This window comes from Monoraphidium neglectum, assembly GCF_000611645.1.
Source record: "Monoraphidium neglectum strain SAG 48.87 unplaced genomic scaffold scaffold01006, whole genome shotgun sequence".
Taxonomy (NCBI): Eukaryota; Viridiplantae; Chlorophyta; class Chlorophyceae; order Sphaeropleales; family Selenastraceae; genus Monoraphidium; species Monoraphidium neglectum.
Window position 1 is genome coordinate 8,842 of NW_014012622.1, and position 10,152 is coordinate 18,993.

At 61.1% G+C, this 10,152-nt stretch overlaps 4 protein-coding genes across 4 annotated transcripts in view; 2 read left to right on the plus strand and 2 right to left on the minus strand.

Annotated features, from left to right (window-relative positions):
• The window catches only part of MNEG_6278 (putative anion transporter 2), a gene marked incomplete at both ends in the record, with an annotated part of 4,251 nt that extends 2,961 nt beyond the window's left edge, over nt 1-1,290 (minus strand). The window contains 3 exons of the mRNA XM_014045246.1: nt 97-309; nt 505-600; nt 782-1,290. Of these exons, the coding sequence (XP_013900700.1) occupies nt 97-309; nt 505-600; nt 782-1,290 (818 nt within the window). The remainder of the gene's footprint in view (nt 1-96; nt 310-504; nt 601-781) is intronic.
• Nucleotides 1,291-3,581: 2,291 nt separating this feature from the next.
• On the plus strand, nt 3,582-5,887 carry MNEG_6279 (Uncharacterized protein; the record flags this gene model as incomplete). Its single annotated transcript, XM_014045247.1, has 9 exons — nt 3,582-3,596; nt 3,765-3,794; nt 3,939-3,969; nt 4,173-4,216; nt 4,485-4,640; nt 4,904-4,957; nt 5,151-5,303; nt 5,521-5,610; nt 5,846-5,887. The coding sequence occupies 9 exons, from the start codon at nt 3,582-3,584 to the stop codon at nt 5,885-5,887; spliced, it is 615 nt and encodes a 204-aa protein (XP_013900701.1).
• Nucleotides 5,888-6,505: 618 nt separating this feature from the next.
• Nucleotides 6,506-8,968, minus strand: MNEG_6280 (SF-assemblin; the record flags this gene model as incomplete). Its single annotated transcript, XM_014045248.1, has 8 exons — nt 6,506-6,574; nt 6,860-6,940; nt 7,125-7,303; nt 7,625-7,716; nt 8,062-8,192; nt 8,353-8,469; nt 8,624-8,697; nt 8,908-8,968. 8 exons carry the CDS (start codon nt 8,966-8,968, stop codon nt 6,506-6,508), a joined length of 804 nt encoding a protein of 267 aa, XP_013900702.1.
• A 684-nt stretch (nt 8,969-9,652) lies between these two features.
• MNEG_6281 (hypothetical protein) lies at nt 9,653-10,140 on the plus strand (the record flags this gene model as incomplete). The annotated part of the gene is made up of 1 exon (XM_014045249.1): nt 9,653-10,140. A coding segment is annotated over one exon (488 nt), but the record flags the coding sequence as incomplete, so codon positions are not given.
• Between the last annotated feature and the right edge of the window lie 12 nt (nt 10,141-10,152).

Below are 10,152 nucleotides of genomic sequence, written 5' to 3' on the forward strand. Positions count from 1 at the left end.
CCACCCCTCCTCCCTTACCCCTTTGCTCCCGCCACCCCTCCAATATCAACCCCCCCCCCCCAAAAGGCGCGCCAGCAAGCTAATGGCTCAACCCACTTTGACAGCATGTTGTTCATCGCCGGCATGGCCACGCCCTCCCCGATGCCCATCAGGCACCGCGCCACCAGCAGCGCCGGCAGCCCCAAGGACGCGGCGACAGGCGTCAGCGCCGTCGCCAGGCTCCACCACAAGACGCCGATGCCCAGCACCAGCTTACCGCCAAACCTGTCCGCCCATATGCCGCCCAGCACCTGCGTCAGCAGGTAGCCCCTGCAAAAGGCAGCGAGGGGGCGGAGAGCGGTGAGTCTTGTGTATTTGATTTTCTGTCTCGGAGCCCGGTAAACTGCAAGCTGTCAACTTGCAGGTCAGCCAGCACTGAAGCAAACGCGTAGCAAAACCCATTGAGGGTATCGTAAACAAAAAATGGATACAAAACTTCAAAGTTGAGGGCAATCCCGCCCTTACCAGAAGAATGACGACTGCACCAGCCCCACGGTCTTGCTGCTCCACTCGTACTGCTGCGACATTGGCAGGATGGCCACGCTCATGTTGACGCGGTCCCTGCGGGGACGCGCCAGGATTATTGCAAGGGGTAAGAGGGGTGTGGGAGTGGCCGCGGGCGGGACGCTCAAAGGCGCGAGGGGGTGCGACTACACGCACGCCTCGCCTATCGACGCAGCCCAACCCTGCGATGGCTCTTTGCATGCTCGTTGGCCGCGCCTCGCGTCCGGAGAGCACCCACATGTTGCACAGCATGAAAGCGACGAAGCAGAGCAGCACGACAGTCCAGCGGCGCCGCCAGCCGGTGATGCCCTCCACGAAACCCGACCGGTCCAGCGCGTCGTCGTCCCCGGCGTTGGCAGCAAACGTCGCGCGCGCGACGGCGTCCTCGCCGCGCCGCCGCCGCCGCCGTGGCTGCTGTTGCTGCCCTGTTAGATGGGCGCTGTGCTGCTGCTGGGAGGCTGATGCTGCTGGCGGAAGCGCGGCGGGGGCGTGGCTGCGGGAGTGGATGGGGGAGCTGGGCGTGACCCAGGTGCCGCCGCCACAGGTGCTGCTACACCCATTAACAGGCCTGCTGCTGCTGGTGCCAAAGCTGGTGCTGGCACTCATGGGACTGCTGCTATTGCTGCTGCTGCTTCTGCTGCTGCTGCTGCCATGCTGTTGCCACACTCGACAGACTGCCACAGGTGCCGGCCGCTGCACGCCACCAATAGCAGCCGCCGACGGGGCCAGCGATGAAACAGTCTGCATACCGCATGCGGGGGATGGGGAGGCAGACGAGAGAAACATAGGGTTCCAGCTGCATTTTTTGGACTCGCAACCGCGCATCCCTTCCCTGTGTGCATGTTTGTCAATGGGACATGCACATCACCAGCGGCGCCACACACGCCGCGTGCGCACCGTGCGACGCATGCAGGTCAAGCCACGGTGGATGCCAATGGGGCGCATGGCTCCACACTTAAGGCGCTCTTCACATCTGTGCAGCGATATAAATCAGAAAATGGGCGTGAGGAGGGCGCGAGTGGGCCGGAGATCAGGTTCTCTATCTCGTCGCGTGTCCTTGTGCTTTCTACATATTGATGGTAAAATATACAGCCTTTTCCCGCTATATTGCGGCGTGCGCAAGGCAATGGAGGCCGCTCACCTAGGGAGAGCCGCGCCCGTCCTGGGGCGGCCTCCCACAAATGACATGATTCGGTTAGTCGTACTATAGCTGAAAGTTCTTTGGACTGAAAGCTAGGGTCGTGCGGCTCGCGTTGCCGATCCACAGGCTCGTGAGCAGGAGCACTCAAGGATTCTGCTTCGAAAAGGGGCGTCGCTGTCTAGCAAGGAGCGGCCACGATGCTTTGAATACGAATTGAATGCTCGTTGGCTGCCGCTGCAGACGTTTGCATTGATTCCCGCTCTTGGCTCCACTCGCCACTTTGTGCCTGGTCACCACCCGTGGACGCAACGCGCCGCTGCACTTGAATCAGGGATCAGATGCATGCTGATGGCATATGTATCAAATGCTCTGCTTCTCACATGCAATCAATTGCTGTCTGCTTCTGTGGACATGCATGGCTGCGGCACACCTGGGTTGAGTGTGGCTGTCGATCCTGCGCGTGTGTCCATTGCTGTGATCAGATGGGCAAGCCTGTATTGATAGACCCAGAGCCAAAGCCGGCCGCTCACAATGCAACAATATGGCGCTGTCTGCGCACTGATGGCTCAGTGCATGAAAACCTGACCGGAGCGCAGCTCAACAGCTAGTTCCTGAGGTTGTTAGCCTCTGCCTGCCCCTTGGAAATGAGGAATATCTGGATTTTCGGCTAGCACGGCCTCAATGTCGTAGAACTGCTCAAACCGCCTCCCAGCAAACAGGTACAGTACACTGCAAGTGGCCGTTGTCGGCTAGAGGTGGTGTGATTTGCTGTCGTGCAGGATGTACTGCTGAGTTGAGCTCTGCCATGCCCCGGCGGCACTGTGAGGCTCCGGTTTGCTGCAGGCTAGATGATCTGCATGCATTCCTGCTCAAGTGAGCGCCTAAATTGAAACTTGCATGTGGCTGAACAAGCAGCCCACATTACTTGCAAGGTGCCTCACAGTCTGGTTAATATGCTGTGAATACGCAGATGCCGCGCTGATGGGTGTGGTGTGAAAGCAGCACACATGAACTGAGAACCAACTTGAAGCTTAGCTAACCGGCACATCTTCTGGCATGCCATCATCCTAACAGACACGCACTTAGTGTCACTACGCACGTGTTGTCGACCCAGCTGCGTGCATCTGGCCCGACGAGGTTCACGCTTATTCGAGTGCACCTGCTGTTTTCACTCGGGCTGCCTGATAGATGTTTGACTGAACACGCACAGGGAACACACCGTTCTGTTGCTGTGATGTACGGTTACTATGATGAGTATACGGTAGTGGAGGGTGGATTACCATACCTGGTGAGAGGTCCCGGGAAAGCCCTTGTTTGTGAGCATGCACCAGTCGCTGGTTGCGACCACTGGTCATTCGCTCATTCGCGGGTCAGGTGGGCCAACTTCGCACGATAATATGCTAATACAACCACATCGATTGATTCCTTGGCACACCGCGCTGAGTGACCTCGCTTCAGCACGCTTCATAAAACGTCGTGCTTGTTGACCGCCAGCTTCATCATCCACGTTTTTTGCTGTAAATTAGGCCAAGCGCTGTTTTAATGCAAAGCTATTGTGAATCCAAACCATGGGAAAAGGTGCCGGCTGTGCTCAGTCAGCCCCACGGACTGCGCAGATCACCCCCAGCGAGGCACAGGCAGCCCCAGCACCTAAGGCCGGCCCCGTCGAGACCGTACAAACCAACGGCAAGGTGTGCAACTGTCCCTGCGCAATGCAGCGCTGCCGCGCCAGCGTCACTGACCGCCTGCCGGTGGGGGCGACGCCCATCATGGGCCTCGGTGTTGTTGGCAGGCTGCCGGTGGGTCGTCTGGGTCCCCACAGCCTCATCTAGGACTGCTGATCCCCCCTTGATCCCTGCCCTCTACGCCGATCGCACGCGGCGCTGAACATCTGCAGATGGCCACCAAGAAGGTGGGTGCCTGAAGATACCTTTGTACTGCTCCAGCTGCTGTCCGCCATTTCTCGGCTCTGAGGGTGCCATGTGCGAGCCTGCCATAACAGGAAGCTGCTCTGGGCTGGGGTATCTATGGCTTGGTACCAACACTGTGCACGCCGCTGTCCCCACCCCGCCCGCCGCAGGTGTACATCATTTTCTACTCCACCTATGGGGTGAGGCCGCGTCCCATGATACGCACGGTCAACTTGACGCCTTGAAATGAGCTTGGATGTCGCAGGTTTGAACGAGTGCTGGCCGTGGCCCTTCAAAGCACATACAAAGCGCGCGCCGCCCTTCGCACACCCTGCACCCCGCAGCACATCACTGCCCTGGCCAGGGCGCTGAAGGGTGAGTCAGGCCCCCCCCGCAACCAGCGGCGGCTGCAGAAACATCCTTCCCACACACACCTGTGCATGCCCGCCTGTACCCGCCCCCCCTCGCGCCCGGGCCTTCGCACAGTGGCCCTGCCAGCCAACATTACGCCCTGCCGCACGCGCTGCTCACGGCCCCAACGCCCTCACAATTTCATTCTCACGCCCCCACCACTTCAGAGGGCGTCGACAGCGTTGAGGGCGTCGAGGGTGTCCTGTTCCAGGTGCGGGGGGCAGCAGGCAAACGCCAGGACGGACGCGCGGCGTGCGGCGCGCAGCGCACGCATTGCATCTGTCACCTCAAACCCCGCGCCCTCGTCCCACCCTGCGCCGATGCGGGGAGCCGTCCCAATCAGCGCGGCACAGGTCCCCAGGTATATGGTGCAAACACGGAGTCACCGCTTGGCCCCAGCTTTGCCGTCTTGTAACCTCGCTGACCGGGGCTCGCCATGCTCTCCCCCCCCCCCCCAAAAAAAACCCAAATAATCCCAGGTTGCTGAGACGCTGCCGGCCGAGGTGCTGACCAAGATGTATGCAGCCCCGAAGCCGGAAGACATCCCCGTCGTCAACCCCAAGACCATCGACGAGGCCGACGGCTTCGCCTTCGGCTTCCCCACCCGCTTCGGATCCATGCCTGCGCAGATGCAGGTGGGGCCCCACGGCGCAGGCGTGCTTGTGAGAAAAGTGCAAGTTTGGCAGATGGATGCGGGCAATACGCAGTAGTTGCGGCTGCATGATCCGTCAGCAGGGTTCATCACGGGGTCAGCAGAGCGCGCGTCAACAGATCCAAAACATGCATGGTAATTGGGCTTCACCTGACTGGATGCTTCCAGTGCACGAAAATTCTTGTTTGACTTGCATGGCATTTGCAGGCCTGCCCATATACCGGCCTTCCAACTCGTTTGCCCCAGGCCTTCTTTGACGCGACCGGCGGGCACTGGCAGAAGGGCTCCCTGGCCGGCAAGGTGAGGAGCTGCTCCTGCTGAGCCGCTGCTCTCTATGAATACGGGTGTGCGTGCCCCCTCAATTTCTGAGGGTGGTAGCCGCACAACGCTGGCAGCTCGCGGAGTGTGCAGCACGCGCCACATGCACACCTGCCATGCACACCCACTGGTTGCTGCACACACGAACCCCCCTTTTTCGCTCTCCTCTTCGCAGCCCGCCGGCATGTTCACCAGCACAGCCACCCAGGCCGGCGGTGAGGAGACGACCATCATGACGTCAGTGACGCACCTGGTGCACCACGGCATGATCTTCGTGGCGCCGGGGTACACCTTTGGCGAGGGCATGCACGAGCTCGCTGTGCCCAAGGTGCGGCCAGTGCTGAGTGGCTGTTGAAGCAGCTGTGCAGGGCAGCGTCGTACGTGTCATGCAATTCGCAGCAGCTGGGGCAGCAGCCACTGCAGAAGCTGGGGCAGCAGCTGTGGCACCAATCCTGTTCCTGCAGTTCTTGGTAGCCGTGAAACCGCCAGGCGCGGACAAGAGCATCGCATGCCGCCCCTCCCATCCCACCCCTCACCCGCGCCAGGGCGGCAGCGCTTGGGGTGCCAGCACCCTGGCGGGCCCCGACGGCTCCCGCAAGCCGTCGGAGCTCGAGCTGGCATACGCGAAGCACCAGGTTGGCCCTTACAGCCGTACTGTCCACTGGCGCCCGCAATCTGTGCATGTCTGTGCACGTGCTCGTATTGGGGCACACTTGCTGGCACATGCTGCTGCTTGCCCGTGGAACGAGGGCTTCACATGCGTGCCCGGGCCCAGCTGGCTGCGCCACATTTGTGCATCACTGAACGTATGGAGGGTCTTGCCATCTGACCGACCCAACTCGCTGTGTGGAACCCTTCCACCTGACGCAGGGCAAGCACCTGGCTGAGATCACCAAGAAGCTCGCGGCATGAACGCCACCTGCAACGCAAACACACTTCTTCCCAACGCACGCCCTGTCCAGCTGCCGCGACCACCCCCTTACATCTCCATCCAATTACTCGCCTTGCACTGTGTGGTATTGATGTCACAGCACCTGCACCCTTGGCATGGACTGTGTGAGCTTCGCGGCACCTTTCTGCACTTATGATCTGGCTCAATCGCTCTGGTCCGCAAAGACATTTTTTTCCGCAAGTACCAGCCACTTGCATCCAGGCCAAGGAAGCAGCGCAAGCTTTACATGCGCAGGGCGCGTGGTGTTTGCCGACAGACCCTTGGTGTAAACACATGGACCAAGGCAGAGCAGTGCCAGCAGTTGTGGGGGTGCGGAACGACAGACCAGGACGCCAAACAAAAGCCAATGTCAGTCAGGAAGTCAGCAATAGTCAGCTGGTTGCTTACGGCAAAGAACGTCGACGACAATGGGCGAGGGTGTTGCCTTCGGGAGTGCCGTGCCCAGGCTGCGGCAAGTGAGTCATGCGGATGCAACTGAATGAGCCTGACACCAGCTAGCCAGCCAGCATACCGTGCAGCCGCACTCCATGGCAGCGCAGGGTTGGGGGCGTGCGCACACTGGCAAGGCTTTGCGAACATCAGGTGTTTGCCACGATGCGCAGGCCGTCCTGCAGCGCCTTTGTGTAGTCGTTGACGGCCATGATGATCTGGAAAGATGAGCCGTGAGCATGAGCGGGGCGCACGGTCAGATGCGGACAGCCTCAACATGATTAGGAGACAAACCCTTTCTTGATTGCCAGACATGCACACACCCGTGCCTTGCGGCCATCACCCATGTTGCGCAGAGCCCTACACCGCATGCGCACACGTGCATATGCTCCTGTCACATGCATCACAGGCACACACACTCAGCACGGTTTCACCAGGCAACCCTCAGGATCTCTAGACGTGAGTGCCTAACCCAACCCTCTGCCCACATGCGCCATGCGCACCTCATCGTCCTCAGCCACGCGCTCCTCGCGCTCAGACGCCATTGCCCCCTTCAGGGACGCCAGCTCCTCCAGCACCACCGCCTGGGAAGCGCGGTCAGAGTGCGCCTCGACCGCTCAGCCGACCGGCATCCGGCGCTCACTCATCTGCTCTTGTCCTCGACCCACCTCACCCTTTGCAAAACAGCATTGTGCTGCCAAACAATGCAATCACAACTGACACTGCCCAAAAGCACCCCCCAAACTCATACGCAAGAGATGTGCCCACCTGGAACTTCTCATCTGTGACGTTGCGGTTCCCGAGAACCTCGTGGATCTCAGATCTGAGCTGCCCAAGCTCCGACTCGCGCGTGCCCTTCTCCGCCTCGAGCCGCTCCTGCAGCCGCAGCAGGTCGGCACCCACCTGCCGCACCGTCTTGGTCTCAGCCTCGACGCGAGACACGCGCTCTGATGGGTAGCAGTCATGTGTGTGGGCGCGTGCGCGTTCGCAAACGCGCGTGTGATGCTGGTTACTTTCTGATCGAGTGCTGCGCACAAGTAGCAAGACTTCTGTGCATTGCAGCCCACACTCAAGACAAAATGCCGAGCATCCTATGCGCTTCAACCTCCCCTGCTCAACCCGACCCAGACCTTCGACTCCAGCTGATCGTGCCTGCACTCCAGCTCACTTTAAACTGACACCCAGGCCCCCCCACCACTGCCAATTGCCACCCCGCCCCTCAATGCTGAACCTTCGTGCCGCCCACCCTGCCATGCAGGACCGCTTACCCTCGTCCAGTGCCCCGACGCACTCGTTGACCTTGCCCACCAGCGTCGCCGCCAGGTGCTCAATGTCCTGCCGCCGCTGCTCCCGCTCCTCCCTGCGGGCGGGGCCAGGAGCTGTCGCGGTGCTGCTCCCACAAAATGCGCTCCCGGCTTGCCTGCACCCCTAGTTTGCCCCCGACACACCCATTGACATGCACATCCGCAAGCATCCAATCACACACATTTGCACATGCGCGTAAACACTTACAAGCAAACCACATATGCATACGCGCGCTCACGCGCGCATGCACACGCAGCCCCTTTGCATGTCTTTCTTGATGTGTCTCTGGACCTCACACATACACACACGTTTTCCCCATACAAGCACGCGCACGAGCAAACCACACACACACACACACACACACACACACACACACACACACACACACACACGTTCTCACTTGACGATGGCATGCAGGTCCTGCAGTGTGCGCGCCAGCCCCTCCACGCTGGTCCGAAAGCTGCTGGTCAGCTCCGCATAGCTGGACGCCACGCGGTCCTGGATGCTCTTGATCTCATCCTCAAAGTGTGACTGCACCAGAACGCAATCATGCATAACGTCAATTGCCAGGGCTGAGCCAGCGGTGCTGGTGCAACACCGCACGTGCATACTGCAAGCAGCTGCTGCCTCATAAGCGGCCGATCCCGCTTCCAGCTCAGTCGTGCGCCGCCCCTCTCCCTCTCTCCCCCACCTGCATCTGTCTGTCCGCCTCCGCGCGCCGCTTGACCTCCGCCTCCAAGCTCTTCTCCAGCTTCACTAGGGAATCCCCCAGGATTTGATACCGCGACGCCTCCGCAATTCGCCGTTGCTACGAGGTACAGAGCAGCGCGCAGCGTTCGCGGCGGAGCAGCGGCGGGCTGTGCCAGGGCAGGTATAGAAGGGGGTGCGGCAGGCGCAAGGCAGGCGGCCGCCAGTGCCGCAGAAGTGCAGCACAGTGCGCTGACCCACGCGCGGGCAGCCACCTGTTTTTCTTGCTCCAGATCGCTGTAGAACGCCGAGAACCGCTCTGCGACATGCTCCAGCTTGGCTGTGGGGCCTGCACCCGTGTGGTGCATTGCCAAAAGCAAACGAGTTGCTGGTCGTCAGCTCGCATGTTGCTGCCGACACCTTGACAATGTTCACATGGTGCACATGTGTCTGCCCGGCAACTGCTGCTTGCCTATCATTTCAACTGTGTGTTTCGGCGTGATAAAGGTGTGTTGGGAGAGCAGCACGCTGCCCGCTGCAGCGCCAGCGGAGGGCGCACCTGATGACTTGAAGAGCGACGCCGATGCGGACGACGTCCGCAGCGGCGAGCTCCCATACATCCTCGCTGTTGGAGAATCCAGCTTCCCAGGTAGGGATGCGACTGCAGGCGAGGTTGTGTTGGGTGCACTGGGTCAGCAGGCCCATCGCAGCAGCAATCGCCCCGCCCCTTCTTGAGCTGAGGGCCCACCAAGGCGGTCTGGAGATGTCTGCATGTCCCTAAAATACGCCAGTGCAGCGTCCTTCAAGCAGTGCAGCTTTTTTAAACAGCGAGATGGATGCTGGTCAATAAGAGAACTAAATCGCGGGAGATGCTATAAAAGGAGGTGAAGACGTCTGATCCTTCCTTTCATATACCGCACACCGAACGAGTTTGCCGTCCCGGGCAAAGACCTCCAGTGCCTCGCTAGGAATTCCTTGTGGGCCTTTTGCGACGGTGTTTCTTCGCGCATGCCGAGACGTTCCCCGCTTTATCTTTTGTCAAACCGCGTCGCTTTCCTGCGTTAGCAAGCGCTCCGCGAGATCATACACTGCTTGGCATAGCACCGCAGCACAGCGCCAGCAGCAGCGGCCGGCCCATCCTGAGGGTGGCACATAAAATCTCGTTCGTCAAAGGGCGACCACGCTCACGATCCGCAGACGCTTCCTGTCAGGCGATCGCCCCTCGACGTAGCACGCCCAGCTCACCGTACATCGGTCGCCCCAGCGCAGCCCCCCGCCATCCCCGAATTGCCTCGGCACGCCCTATGTCTGCCACAGCTGCCGCCGCCGCTTTCGCCATGGACGCCGCCACCATCGAGGCGGCCTCCGCCAAGCACCCCAAGCAGGCGACGTTCCGCCCCTCCTATGGTACCGCCGGCTTCCGCTGCGAGGCGTCCCTGCTCGACTCGACCGTCTTCCGCTGCGGCCTGCTGATCGCTGCGCGCGCGCTCGCGACGGGCGCCGCGTGCGGCGTCATGATCACCGCGTCCCACAATGTCGACAGCGACAATGGCGTGAAGCTGGTGGACCCCTCTGGCGAAATGCTCGAGCCCGCCTGGGAGGACCTCGCCACCCGCCTGGCCCAGGCGGCCACCGACTCGGAAGTCGCATCCGAGCTCTCCGCGATCCTCGCCGCGCACCCCCCCGCCCCCGAGGCCGCCGCCGCCCCCGCCGCCGCGCCCGGCGCCAAGGGCGGCCCGCGCGTCATCGTCGGGCGCGACACGAGGGACAGCGGCCCGCGGCTGACGGCCGCGTGCGCGGCGGG